At 40.4% G+C, this 15,619-nt stretch overlaps 1 protein-coding gene and 1 pseudogene across 1 annotated transcript; one reads left to right on the top strand and one right to left on the bottom strand.

The window, feature by feature from the left end:
* The first annotated feature begins 9,937 nt into the window (after positions 1–9,937).
* LOC135200407 (adhesive plaque matrix protein-like) lies at positions 9,938–11,457 on the top strand. The gene is made up of 2 exons (XM_064229037.1): positions 9,938–10,005; positions 10,305–11,457. Exons 1-2 carry the CDS (start codon positions 9,994–9,996, stop codon positions 11,322–11,324), a joined length of 1,032 nt encoding a protein of 343 aa, XP_064085107.1. The 5' UTR covers positions 9,938–9,993; the 3' UTR covers positions 11,325–11,457.
* A 648-nt stretch (positions 11,458–12,105) lies between these two features.
* Positions 12,106–15,169, bottom strand: LOC135200412 (cuticle protein CP1499-like; annotated as a pseudogene).
* Positions 15,170–15,619: the final 450 nt, after the last annotated feature.

Here is a 15,619-nt window from a genome sequence, read left to right as displayed (position 1 = left end):
CATATTGATGTCATGCACAGCAAAACACAAATAATAGCAAATAACAAGCATCGAGTACCTGTAGGATTTTGGCCTAAATTTGTGTCTGTGTTTGAATGTTTAACTGTTTGGGAATCTATATCTATCCATATATTTATTTTCTACACTCTTCAAATATGAGAGATCACTTTGCAAGTGAATTGCCTTATGAGTTTTTTGCTCATCGACGCTTGCAAATTTTGGATAATAATAATTATAAAAATACTATCTCGGAAGAAAATCCCTCTGAAACAGATTTCATTGAACCATTTCCAAAAGGTAAATGAAGCCAAAGGTAAAACTATGAAATATTAAGCCTAAAAGCAGATTTACAGAAATTTTTGGCTATATTTGATTGGTTGTCAATGCTTTGGGAGGGGCTCTTCCTTTCGGTGCCGTTGGTTTTAGAGAGCATTTTTACCACTGCACCCGACAGTGGAATAATAGAGATGATCCTTGACATGGTCTACAAAGATGATTCCTACCCAATATGGAACGTTCAGGGGCATCCTGATAGCACCTGCTCGACACCTGCATTAAGGAGGCTCCATTCACTGATATACAAGGGCAAATATGGATACAGATTGATGGAATAGCCATGGGTTCTCACCTTAATGTGCTGTTCACCAACCTTTATTTAGGTGTTGTTGAGCATCGTTTCTTCAGTTGGACCCCCAGACCAGCTGTATACATTTGTTATAAAGTCGACACCTTCGATAGCATCAACGACGAAGAAGAACTGGAGACACACAGGCACACCTTTGAGGAGGAATTTGTTCTGTGCCTCATTTGTTAGAGAAGTATGGGTGACACCATTCCTTTTTGGACATCCGTGTCGACACCATTACTCAAGGCTTTCACATGCAGGTCCACCGTAAGCTCACCATCATCAGGCTCTGCCTCATTGGTCCATAGTGAATGATTGATTGATTGATTGGTTGCGAGTTATCTGGCGTCACGACTACCAGGGTCACCGACGCCGAATACTAAATGTGATCTTTTAACTTTTATAATATATTATACAACATTCAAAATACCTTTATCTTTATGAGAGATATATAAATTTGATTTAAAAAATAAAAAAAATTTCTGATAAAAATAAAAATAATATTTCGATAAAAAGAATTGTGATTGATCACATAACAGTAAAACTATTAAAAAAAATGTATATACTAAGACAGCACAGCTGTCAGATATATTTGAGAAGACCAGCTTCTTTGATAAAAGAGATAATGTTATTAACCCTTAAACGCCGAAGCGGTAAAAATCAAAAACTCCCCCGAATTCCGGAGCCGGTTTTGAGTGAGCGCAGAAGCGGAAAAAATAATTTTTTCAAAAAATCACAGCGCGCTTAGTTTTGAAGATTAAGAGTTCATTTTTTACTCCTTTTTTTGTCATTGCCTGAAATTTAGTATGCAATCATCAGAAATGAAAAATAATATCATTATCATATGTAAATAATGCGATATATGGTAGCAAAAAAAAAAAATTCATACATAATTGTATTAAAATCACGCTGTGCAAAAAACGGTAAAAGCTAACGAGTTTCTTTTTTTTCGTTGTATTGTACACTAAATTGCAATCATTTTGATATATAATACATTGTAAAACAATAAAAGCAACACCGGAAAAATATTATCACAAAATTATGTACAAATTCGTAAGGCGCAGATGTAAAAAATTGTTTTTTTTAAATATTCACCATAAATCTAAATATTGTTCTAGAGACTTCCAATTTGTTTCAAAATGAATACAAATGATTGAATATTACGATACTGTAAGAGTTTTAGCTTACAATTGCGTTTTTCGACCATTTCGGTAGAGTCAAAGTTGACCGAACGTGGTTTTTTTTCTATTTACTGTGATTTATATGCAAATATTTCGAAAATGAGAAAAGCTACAACCTTCAAATATTTTTCCTTTTATTTTACACGAAATTGCGCACATTTTCATATATAAAACTCTATGAAATGCCTAATATGAAACGGAGCAAATTTTCCGAGAATTCGATGTACGCAATTCGGAGATTTATGGCGGAGAATCCGCGCGCGCAGGGAAGGAAATTTTTTTTCATAAATTCACCATAAATCGAAATATTGTGCTAGAGACTTCCAATTTGTTGCAAAATTAAGGTAAATAGTTGAATATTACTACAATATAAGCGTTTTAGCTTACAATTGCGTTTTTTGACCATTTCGGTAGAGTCAAAGTTGACCGAAGGTTGAAATTTTGGCACTTATCGTTATTTATATGAAAATATTTCAAAACTGATAAAAGTTACAATCATGAGTATTTTTTTGTTGTATTGTAAATGAAATTGCGCACATTTTCATATATAATACTTCATGTAACGGATAATTTAAAACGGTGCAAAAATTATGTCAAAGTGACGAAATAATTTTTGAGATTTGTCACTGATACTTTTTAGTGTGATAAGAAAGAAATTCGCGCTTGCGCGCCTGCGTAACGATTGTAAACAAAACAACGCCTTGATCCGTGAACTCCCAGCATCCCCTAAGGCGCGTGATACAAAAGTTTTTGGCTGGTAGGCCTATAAGTATTTTTCCGCGAATTTTTAAAAAAACTTTTTTGAGCCGACGTATGGTATGTCCATTCGGAAATCGGGGGAGATTTTGACTCGACGTTTAATACGTCCATTCGGCGTTTAAGGGTTAATACATGCGCTTTCTCCCAACAGTGTCGCCATGCTATAATTACCACCTGCTCCACTATTATAACCTAAAAAACGATTCCTAAGCTCCACCAGACTGGGACACTCAACCAGCAAATGCCTAACAGTTAGTGGAACTAAGCAATCGTCACAGAAGGGCTCATTCTCCCCATCCATCAGATAGCCATGAGTTAAACGCGTATGGCCAATATGTAATCTACACAATACAATCTCCCACTTCCTTGGTATTAGGTCATATTTCCAAGGGTGTGTCTGACTAGTAATTTCTTTCATTTTATTGGGGCCTACTCTGTCCTACTGAAGTACCCATAAATGCTGGATGGATTTCCATACATCATAGAATGTATCTCGATATGGAACAGGGCATTTTCTCGGTACCAAAGTTTGCGCTGCTGATTTGGCTAGCTTGTCTGCCTCTTCGTTTCCCGATATGTTTACATGGGCAGGAACCCAACAAAATGAAACAATGCTGCCTCTATTTTGGTGCAAGAAAATCCACTGCAAGATCTTCAACACCAAGGGATGATCAGTATTAAAGACTTCCAGGGACTGTAGGGCACTTTTGGAGTCCCAAAATATTGTATAGCTACAAACTGGGAGTGTTGTAATATGTTCCAGTGCTACTAGGATGCCATACAATTCAGCTGTAAAGTTTGAGGCAACAGAAGGAAGTGCACCTCTTCGGTTAAAAGATTCGCTAAAAACTCCATATCCAACGCCAGCATTGGACTTAGAGCCATCAGTAAATATAAAACTTGTATCTACATGCTCTGATACATGTTCTAAAAATATGGACCTCATTTCCTCATCAGATTTATCCCTCTTTGCTCCACTGAAGTACCTGCAGAATTTCACATCAGGTAACCTCCAGACAGGAGTACTGGGATACACAAAGTGTCATATGCCTTTTCTGTATCAAAAAACACTGTCACATGGTGTTGCTTGGAGGCAAAGGCTTCACAGACAGAGGCTTCGAGTTGCAGTAAGATGTCTAGGGTGGAGTGCATTTTTCGAAAACCACACTGAGAGGGCGTTAGAATATTGTTGTGCTCTAGATACCACATCAGTCTTACATTTACCATTTTTTCCATCAATTTACATAAACAACATGTTAAAGCAATGGGGCGGTAACTTGATGCACAGAGAGGATCTTTTCCAGGCTTAAGGAATGGTAACATGGTAGCTAATTCCCATATGCTAGGGTAGCTACTTTCATCCCATATTCTATTGATAATACTTATTGTAAAAAGTTTTGTGTTCTTTGAAATGTGTTTAAACATTTCATAAGGAATCTCATCTGGACCAAGGGCAGTGTTCTTGCTCCTAGATAAAGCAGAGTCAAATTCCCTTTCAGAAAAAGGCATATTATATGATTCAGCTTTGTTTGATGAAAAGTCAAGTACCTGTTGTTCTTCCATCATTCTGAAATGATGTCCTGGGGAACTATCTGATTTTTCTTAGACTCTAGCAGTGTTCAGAAAACATCACTAATTTCTGTGGCATCAGTAACATGATTATTATTCAATTTAAGTACTGGAGGAGGATTGGGTGTAAATTTACCCTGAATTTTTCTAATTTTCTTCCAAATGCTACAGACTGGTGTTCTGCTGTTAATAGAGGATACATATCCGGCCCATGCTTGTCTTCTGGCAGCTTTCATGGCTTTTCGAAATCGTGCCCTACACTGTTTGTGAATTATGACATTGTCTAAGGTGCAATGTCTACGGCACCTGGTCAATGATGACCTGGTAGCTCGGTGTAACAACCTTAGGTCTTCTGACCACCATGGTACTGGCCATCTCCTGAATAGTCCTTTAGTTCGAGGAATTGAGTGCAGACCTGCAGTATGTAATGTTCCATTGAGTAGATCAATGGCATCATCTACACTTGGGAAATCTTTTGCCTCCCCCTCCAACTCACCCAAATCTTTGAATTTTCTCCAATTTGCTTTCTCCAAGCACCACCGTGGTGATCTCGGGATAGGTGGACCATCATTGGTGTCGATCACAATTGGAGAATGGTCACTGGTATGCCAGTCATCACTTGTTCTCCAACTAAAATCAACACTGCAGTTGGAGCTACATATTGAATGGTCGATGCAGGAGACGGTGCCTGTCTGAATGTGGTAATGGGTAGGTTCTCCAGTATTAAGAAGACCTATATCTTCAGTTTCTATTAAAGATGCCATCATATTCCCTTTTTGATTTGATGTTACATCTCCCCACCATGGATGTCTACTATTGAAGTCACCAAGTAGAAGAAATGGCTCTGGTAGTTGCTGCATCATGTATATCAAGTTCTCTTGGGAGACATGGCTATTGGGTGGAATGTAAAGGGAACATAAAGTATATTTCCTTCTTAAATTAATTCTTACAGCCACAGCTTGAAGTGGAGTATTTAGTTTCACTTGGTAGTGTGGCACATCTCGACGGATGTAGATGAGGGATCCACCATGATTTCCCACCTCTAAATCAAATTTAGTTCTATAGTGAACATATTCCCTAGGACAAGGTGTATATTAACCTAGCAAGGTCTCCTGCAAACATAACCCTACAGGGGAGTGCTCATAGATCAAAAGCTTGACTTCCTCATACTTTGCTCGCAGTCCCTGACAATTCCATTGAATAATGGAAGTGAATTTATTTATGTTTGGGACCAACATTATGGTTCCTTTTGACAAGATTGGGAGAGCTCTTTTTCCTACTAGGGGGAGGCATTTTAATGGAAGGTTTTGTTGGCCTCTTGGGTGGAGTTATTGCCTTCATAGAGCAACATCTTTTCCTTCAGTGTCCTTGCACTGAAGGGTTTTTTAGTTTCTCCACTCTCCATCTCTGTCGAGATGGAGAAAGCAGAGGTGTTCTCTAAAGAGACCACCTCAAGATGCCTTTGTATTGCTGGCGGTTGCCAGCTCTGCCTCTAATGAGGCAGAAGTACCAGCGAGGACTGGCACCAGGGGACCAGCATCTGCTGGTTTGTCCTCCAAAGAGGAGTTGGCACCAACAGAAGCTGGCACCAGACCAGCAACCACTGGCCTTGCCTCCAATGAGGCAGATGGTGGAGGGTGTATCTCAACTGGCACTTCAATTTTTTCCAATTCCATACTAGGGCCTTTCTTGTTGGTTCTAGTGAACCTTGTCTTTACTTTCTCATCATCAATTGACTCTAATGATTCAGTTAGCTGTCTCTTTAACGATTCTTTATTTGATTCTACATTTGTGCTCCTAACTTGGGCTTTTTTATTTGTCTCTTTCTTTTGGTTTCTTAATTTTGCTACTACAGTAGCAAAACTTAGCCCGGGTCTTACAATCTTTGTTTTGGCTCTCTCTCGTGCTTCCTTAAATGTTGTTCTTTCTATTACTCTAATGGCTTGGATTTCCTTTTCGAGTAAATATATATCACACTGCTGAGACGATGATGCATGTCCCTCACCACAGTGAACACATTTAGGTTCCCTGGTGCACATACCATGCTCATCCTCTCCACAGTTGACACAGACTGCAGGATTTTCTTGCAATTTGGATCGGCATGATTGTAGGGTGTGTCCAAAATGCTGGCAATGGAAACACCTTCTGGGTCTCGGGATGTGCTGCTTTACCTTAAACCTATACCAGGCTGCAAACACATATTCCGGAAGTCTTAAGGTGTCAAAAGTTAATATTAAGGTAGGCTGAGGTATTCTGTTATTATCAACCTTCTTTGACATCCTTTCCACTTTTATTACACCCTGGTCTTTTAATTCTGTTAAAAGTCTCTCCTCAGAGAAAGCCATCAACTGAGGGGCATAAATCAAGCCCTTGCTGGAGTTCAGGCTGGAGTGGGGAGTACACTCAACTGTAACTCCCGCAAGGTCTGACAATCCCATCAACTTGATACTTTCCTCTGGGGAGATGCTTTCTACCAGGAGCATGTTTCCATTCTGCGGTGTTATTTTTGGCTGTCTGCCACAACATTTCACGATTTCCCTATGCACTTGAAAAATGTCTGTATTGTCACCTTCTAGCTTCAAATTAAGGTATTTATTAAAGGAATTGGGTACAAAGACCCCAGGAGCTATTTCATATTTATTATTTTTCTTCATGGCAAATGGTTCAAGTGTGACAATACTGGAACCAGATGCTTTTTGTTTAGATTTCCTGGCTGTATTATATTTACTCGCATTGCTTTGGGTCGTCAACTGTGTCCGTCTGTCATTCGTCCCAGGGATACTACATTGATCCTGGGGACCGTCCATGGAAAATTGATGTTTGGGTTCCGTGGACAAGTCCTTTGATGAAAGCATAGGGTCGTCAACAGAAATAGGGGGGGTTGCCATAGAACGTAAAATACATAGTTCATCCAGATATTCCCCATACCCACCATGGAGTCACACTTTAATTAGGGTATTCCTAGGGGTAATTACTGGATATACACCCTATCCCCAGTGCTAAGGCGTCATGATGTCCGTCGAGATCAGACCCGGCATTGAGGATAGGGTTTGACATTAAACTTTCCCCTCGCTCGACCACGTCAGGTACTAGAGTTCTACGGGTGAGGTGGCATGCCGTCCATCCTCACCCTCCTTCAAATCCCAAGATTTAGACTAAATCATGTCCAAAACCAAGCCAATAGTCGTCATCATAGAATCCATACCTTATAGGGGGAGGAAGGCAGAAAGATGAAATGTTTTTAGTAGAAGCTGACCTTTATTTCGTTTGGGATCAAAAGCTGGGCACCAAGGCCCAGCGAGAAAGCAGTTCCCACCAGGCATCAGGGCCCAGCTGCTGAACCCTAAGCCCCCATCCTCCGCAAGGCTTCAGCATCTGAGGGGCCATAGTGAATGAATTCCCAGATAAATTTAAATCTGCCATCATGAATGCCTACATACTTCTTGCCTTTTCATAATCATATTGGAACACCAAGAACATTCTTACCATTGGGCCACCTAGGTGAAAAGAAATGCCATCAACAGATGGTATTGTCAGGAGAACCACACTCTTGCTGTGAATGAGAACATCATTAGACTGTTCAACAGGGACTACATGAGCACTGAGTATGAGATAAAGCAGCCCTGAAGAATGTTATTGACGCCCATGAAAAATCACCAATGTGGACAAAAAAGCTAACTTACAATCTACTACAAGGATCAGAAGACAGTCCAGCACCTGATGACATACAGCCCTATCACTAGCGATATTCCCATAGAGAAGAGAGGAGTGGTTTGCCAAATATCATAACCCTGAAAATGGATGTTGCCATTCGTACATCAGTATGACTATGACTCAACTCTCCAAGAGGATTGCAGTCCACCTAATCAAAGGGTCAGTATACCAACATTACCTGAGGGAACACGGCAATATCCCCCAATGCCAGCAGATCGTAAGAAGCGGAAGAATCCCAGAAGACGACAACAACTATTGCCGCTTGTGATGTACGAAGACCTTCACCATCCTCAGATTGAAGCCATTGCTGAATGTAACCCAGGAGACCCTTCTGCTCCCCATCAGTATCAGGAGGAAGTCAAGGTGCCTCACTGGGATAACAGTTCAGCCTCTCAATACTTCAGGCAGTTCACCCTACAACCAGAACTCCTAGGACTTGGCTCCAGCCAATCAGCATCTACATCAGATGAGCCATTGTGCACCAAGACAAGATTTGACAACCAATCAAATATTGCCAAAAATCTCTGTAAGCCAGGTTGTGTGTATAAATATAGCATATTTGTACCCCTGACCTCATTTGTCTTTTTGAAAATGGTAAACAGCTTTACCGAGACGTCAAGGAATAAATCAACTTTGGACGGCTACTGTATGGTTTACCTGCTGCTACAAAGTAACTCATTGGAGAGATTGGGAAGCTACAGCACAAACTCACTGGCATCCAAAAGGCCATTCTGTTCAATGAATAAAAATAATAATGATAAAAAAAATTACAATAATATTTTGTGGTTATTATAAGCATGATCACGTTGCTAGTATATATATACTATATATATATATATATATATATATATATATATATATATATATATATATATATATATACTAAATTCAAACTACTAATGAAGCAAGCAGATGCAAAGGTGATGTTGATGGTATATCTATAGATGAATTCTCTGATTTTATATCAAAATTACTATTTTTTTAATGTAATTACTGATACAGTTCTTTAAATATTCATCATTATTATTATCATTATGTTTATTTGTATGGTGTTTTTACGTTGCTTGGAACCAATTACTATTCAGCAACGGGACCAACGACTTTCCATGTCTTCCGAGCCAGGTCGAGAGTGAAATTCTATCAACAGAAATACACATCTCTCACACCTCAATGGAATCCCCGAGAATCGTACTCGCGGCAAACGAGGTGGCAGGCCAAGACCATACCGATCACACCACTGAGGCCCTTTATTATCATTATAGGTCCTGATGCTGGTAATATTAATTTTTTTATTATGACATTTTTCTATAAAACCCATCTTAAGAGTATTTCAACATCTAAGTTTATGAAATTAGATTAATCCTAATTTTTTGAGTCCCTCTCAATCATGACACGAGTGTTTTAATTCCTTAGACACTCCCAGAGCTGTTATGCTAACATGTTCTATTTTAAGTGAGGTTTTACAAGAAGTGGTCGAAAAGTAGCTTAATGCATACGATTTTAATGAAGTATAGTTTTTTTTATTAACGCTGTCTGTGTATCCCATCTCTCTCTCTCTCTCTCTCTCTCTCTCTCTCTCTCTCTCTCTCTCTCTCTCTCTCTCTCACTGTTACCAAAGGGCCCTCAAATGTGAAATATAACGATATGCTTATTCATTACAAATGTCTTTGGCATTACGATCCTAAATGTTTCATTTTTCGTAACATTTCCCATCATTCCTCGAGTTATCAGGTTTCACTGGTAAGGTCATAGGTGACACTGTGTCCCTTCCACTTGTCTCTTTCATTCCAGTTGCTAGATGTCTGCCATTTACCAGTTTATAACCAGGAGCTAAGATGCAAATTTTTATCAGGCATTTTTTATGGGATAATAAATTTCTTCCTCATAACGGATGATTTCAGTCCATATTACCAACTGTTCCACATTTTTAAAGTCTTTAACCTCGCCTCCCTTCGAAGTAAGGGGGATAATGTCACATTAGAATAATAAATAAAAAACCAGTGAAGACACTACCGTTAACAAAGTTCGCAAACCAGAATGTTTTGGGTTGATATAGTTGGTCCTTGGGCCGTCCGAATTCGTATAAAAGGGCCAAGATCACGTTGAGTATTCGTAGTTGCGGCCTGGCATCATCTGATCATCAACATGAGAACTCTGGTAAAGAACCTTTAAGTTTTAAAAGAATCTAAATCCTGCTTTTACCTTTGTTGTCTATAGTTTAACTGCATCTCTTGTCTGGAAATCTCTACTTGTAGCCTGAAAGTAAAACTGTGGACCCTTTTTGGTCAGTATGATAGAACCAAGTATTGTTTTTAAAGCATCAGAATGTTGATTAGCGTAAAATAGAGGACATCTCTTCAAATAAAGATCTCCAATAATAGTGAAACTGTTTGCATCACCTGTATCATTTCGCTCTTCACATTCAGCAAGAACAATGTCATTGTTTCTACTCTCAGGTGGTTCTGGCTGTATTTGGTGTGTGCCTGGCTTCCGCCCAGTTCACCCCCGAAGTGGAAGCAGAGAGAGCTCGCTTCTTCGAAGCTTTCCGAGCTGCCAAACAAGCTGCTTCCTCCAGCAAGTACTCAGAGCCCCAGCCAGCCTACAGAGGACCCTTCGCTTCCTCTGTGCCTGCCGGCGTTGATGGAAGGGTCACGCCCGTCAGTGACACAGCCGAAGTCAGGGCTGCTACTGATGCGTTCTACAGAGCCTACAGAGCACAAGTAGCGGCCACTAAAGGTTCGTCTGAATCAGCCTCCTATGTGCTCAAGACTGATCCTGCAACATCAGCTAAGTACGTGCTAAAGACTGATACTGCAACATCAAATAGATATTTGTATAAGGCTGTTCCATCGCCTTCTTACAGAGCAAAGTCTGGATCTGAAACATCAGTCAAGTATTTACTGAAGACTGATCCTGAAACGTCCTCCAAGTATTTGTATAAGCCTGATCCAGGAACTGCAGCTGAATATGCAGCAAAGCCCTATTCTGCAGGCTCAGCTAAGTATGTTGTCAAGACTAATCCTGAAACATCAGTCAAATATTTGTTCAAGGCTGTTCCAACAACATCAGGGACATATGTAGTGAAGGACGATCCTCAAACACCATATAAATATGAGCTCCAGGCTGTCCCTCAAACATCAGCTACCTACAGAGCAAAGACTGATCCTGCATATTTAGCAAAACAAGGTTATGAAGGATCTCCTGTGTATGTGGCAAAGGTTGCTCCTTCAACAGCCGAATTCAGAACAAAGGGTGATCCTGCATACAAAGCAAAGTCTGACCCTGCATATGTGGCAAAGGTTGTTCCTGCAGCAACATATGTCCAACAACCAAGATGGCCTGGACCATTCGCATCCTCAGTACCTGCCGGCCTTCCAGGCTCTCCAGGGCAAGTTCCTTACACCCAGGAAGTGCTGGATGCCAAGTATGCCTTCCAGAAGGCATACCAGAGGCAGTTGGAAGCTGTGTCCAACTAAATGAATGATTGCTGGCTCCCTTGACTGACTCCGCAGATACGCCACTAATACGTAATTCCTGCTATTATAAGATACTGGATAACTTTTAGAATGCATTGTATTAAATTCTAGAAATAAAATTGGTTCATTTATATAGGCTGTTTGCTACTCCTCTATGTCAAAATCTCTATCTCTTTTTTACTAGTATTTCTCACTCAGTTGGTTCTGTATCCTGAGCTAAAAGACTGAGGTGGCAATTTCCAGCCTTCTGAAAAATGGCATTAAGCGATTTTGCATATAGTTTAATCTCTGAATCACTTCTACAGAGAAATCTCCTTTCTGAAGATCACAGGAAAGATTCAACACTGGCGGAATCAGCAGCACGCCGATCTTCTCTTCCCAGTGTAAGATTTCTCTAAGAAAAAATAATTGCTAAGTCATAGAATAGAAACTAACAAAGAACGTAACATTGATGGTGTCTCTTCAGATGAATTTGCTAAGTCTGAAAAGATTTTGTTTCCCTTCTTTCTAGGGTTGTTGCCATATTTGGCTGCGTCAACAGCGCTTGAGAAGTCTTTGGGCATACTGCATTGTTTCCCTTCTTTGTTCCAGTATTTTTCCCACACAATGAATTCTGTACATTCTAGTTCTTCCTTTTTAGTTCCCGCCTAGCACTTCCAAATTATAATCTTTGAATATTGTTAAAGTAACGTAAATAATATTGTCATAATAATCACATGGATTACTGACCTATATTACAAACAAATTAGGAACGCCTATGTAATAGAAAAGAAACAAAAAATCACTCATATTTTTATATTTTAGTTCAGTACCTGTTATGGAAATTTGTGTTTTTTAATATAAATGTACATATGGTTTACTTTATTTACATTTTAAGTGCAACTTAACCTAAGTATCACAGTACGTTCATTTATCCCCAAACAGGAACTGCGGGTGCTGCTGCCGCCACCTGTCTCTGGAAAGTCTGGAAGAAGGCAGCCTTTGCTGCCTGGACTTCAGGGGTGTCAGCCACCTGGCTGGTAGAGCCTGGAAGACCAGCAGGAACTGTGGCAGCTACTGGACCAGTCCACTTGGCTGGGCAGGAGCAGCGTGCACTGCATTGAAGGTGTGGGCTGAAACGTGGGCTGGAAAAGCCTGAGGGAACGCTGGGGCAGCCTGAGGGAACGCTGGGGCAGCCTGAGGGAACGCTGGGGCAGCTCCTACAGTTGCTGATAGCTGAGCCTGGTAGGCGTTGAAGAAGGCCTGGCGAGCAGCACTGACGTCAGCTGTGTCACCAACGGGGGTGACGGTTCCGTCGACTCCAGCAGGCACAGTGGCAGCCACAGGTCCTGTCCACTTGGGTGTGAACTGGGCCTGGTGGTGGTGGTGGTGAGCCATGTGATGGACTGGGATGTGCGCCTGGTGGTGGTGAGTCACGTGATGGACTGGGTTGTGGGCCTGGTGGGGTATGAAGTTATGATGTTGTGGGGTAGCAGCTTGCTGAGCAGCCTGGAATGCCTGGAAAAAGCGAGCTTTCTCAGCAGCTACTTCAGGGGTGTCCTGGATGAAAGGGACCGCTGAGCATACGCCCACCACTGCCAAAACAACCTGAAAATAAAATGTTCGTCTTGTTAGCATTTTGTGAGAAAATGGAGAGACAAACTACTCTGATTGTGTGTCCCTCTTCAACGTTTTCTAGAGTCCTTGTTCTTTTGGAAATATGTCATCACAAACTGTGTGATAATACTCCGACACCAAAACTGGCCTATATTATCTTAAGAGGGGTTTAATGTCCTAACTCCTGAACAATGATAGTCACTGATCAGCTGTAAACATTCCTTGACAAAGCACCACCTTCCGTCTGAAGGCTACTATCAGCGTTTCAAGATGTTCCAGGCAGATATTTTTCTACCACTGAAGGGTCTACTCTCGTGATATAAAATGTGGTTACCTCGACGTGTTTCACAGAAGAGACAAATTAATTAAAACTCGGCAGAAGAGAGAATGGGATCATGAATTTATTAAATGATATATTGCTGTGAATGAAAACATCCGATTTCATTGAATTCTCCAAAAAATCTACTTGATTGAAAAACAATGTGAAGATTTATCCTTTGGTTTTATAAATGTGAACTAGGAGCGTTATGTTAGCACCTACAATTTTGGAAGGCAAGTTTCTTCCTTAAAAACGAATCTTGAAAGTAAAATTGAGTAGAACTCACTACAACTGTAAATCTGGGATGAAATTCCAAGGAAAATTAATGAGAGAGAGAGAGAGAGAGAGAGAGAGAGAGAGAGAGAGGAGAGAGGAAGAGAGCGAGAGAGAGAGAGAGATGGTATTGAGATGACTAGAGAGAGAGAGAGAGAGAGAGAGAGAGAGAAAGAAAAAATAGTAAAAAGAAAAGACTGACAGTAACGCTGGTGTGGAATGCGAAAGAAATGGGAATTGAGAGACGCTGTAAAGCTGAAGTGAAATACAAATGAGACAGGAAATGAAAGAAGAGAGAGAGCTGTAGGTTAAGGTAAAATACGAATGGAATAGAAAATGAGAGAGAGAGAGAGAGAGAGAGAGAGAGAGAGAGAAAGTTGTCAGGTTAAGGTAAATACGAATGGAATAAAAAATAAGAGAGAGAGAGAGAGAGAGAGAGAGAGAGAGAGAGAGAGAGAGAAAGCTGTCAGGTTAAGGTAAAATACGAATGAAATAGAAAGAGAGAGAGAGAGAGAGAGAGAGAGAGAGAGAAAGCTGTCAGGTTAAGGTAAAATACTAATGAAATAGAGAGAGAGAGAGAGAGAGAGAGAGAGAGAGAGAGAGAGAGAGAGAGAGAGCTGTCAGGTTAAGGTAAAATACGAATGAAATAAAAGAGAGAGAGAGAGAGAGAGAGAGAGAGAGAGAGAGAGAGGTTAAGGTTAAATACGAATGAGAGAGAGAGAGAGAGAGAGAGAGAGCTGTCAGGTTAAGGTAAAATACGAATGAAATAAAAGAGAGAGAGAGAGAGAGAGAGAGAGAGAGAGAGAGAGAGAGAGAGAGAGGTTAAGGTCAAATACGAATGAGAGAGAGAGAGAGGAGATAGACTGCAGGTTAAGGTAAAATACGAATGAAATAACAGAGAGAGAGAGAGAGCGAGAGAGAGAGAGATGAGAGAGAGAGAGAGAGATAGAGAGGTTAAGGTCAAATACGAATGAAATAGATTTATGAGAGAGAGAGAGAGAGGAGGAGAGAGAGAGAGAGAGAGAGAGTAAGGTCAAATACGAATGATAGAGAGAGAGAGGAGCGGATAAATAGAAGAAATAGGAATAGAGAGAGAGAGAGAGGTTAAGTTGAATAGAAGGAAGAATAATGAATAGAAGTAGGAATAGAGAGGGAGCGAGGGAGAGAGAGAGGAAGCCGTAAAATAGGAAGAATAGGAATGAGAGATAGGAGAGAGAGAGAGACGAGAGAGATGTGGAGAGTAGTCATAACGAATGGAAATAAAAGATATGAGAGAGAGAGAGGAGAGAGAGACGAGAAATGAGAACTGAGAGAGAGAGAGGTTAAGGTCAAATATGAATGAAATAGAATATGAGAGAGAGAGAGAGAGAGAGAGAGAGAGAGAGAGAGAGAGAGAGAGAGAGAGAGAGAGGTTAAGGTCAAATACGAATGAAATAGAATATGAGAGAGAGAGAGAGAGAGAGAGAGAGAGGTTAAGGTGAAATACGAATGAAACACAGAGAGAGAGAGAGAGAGAGAGAGAGAGAGAGAGAGAGAGAGAATCCAAACCGCCTTCCACCACCCCTAGAAGCTTCGAAAGGTCCTTACCAAAGTCTTCATGATGCAGTTTGCGAGTAGAGGAGCCGTTGACTACGTACTGTGGCATTCCAAGACTGCTGGCTCCCTTATATACCGTCCCATTTGGGCCCAGGTGGGTTAGCCACCTCAAGGTCTGTGGCCCTGAGCAATTGAAACTTGGCAGAGCAGGTTTGTTGTAGTTATGGAGTTATGCTCTGAATGTTCCACTAGATTAACGAGGGCCGGGCAAAGGTCATGACGATGCCTTGACGATTTCCGGATGGGAGTCCAAACACTTGTGTCTTATGAGGCGCGAGTCTATTATTATTATTATTATTATTATTATTAGTATTATTATTATTATTATTATTATTATTAGGTTATTATTATTGTTATTTGCTCTTTCATAATCTGTGAGACTGCTAAGTAATTACCCTATATTCATGGTGTTATCGTGCTATTTTGAATGTCAAGGCCTGGGGATATCAATACTAAAATATATGAAAAATATATATATATTTTATTCTGGTTGCATTTTCATATATATATA

Source organism: Macrobrachium nipponense, chromosome 26 (assembly GCF_015104395.2).
Source record: "Macrobrachium nipponense isolate FS-2020 chromosome 26, ASM1510439v2, whole genome shotgun sequence".
Lineage (NCBI taxonomy): Eukaryota > Metazoa > Arthropoda > Malacostraca > Decapoda > Palaemonidae > Macrobrachium > Macrobrachium nipponense.
This window is presented reverse-complemented; position numbering and strand designations above follow the sequence as displayed.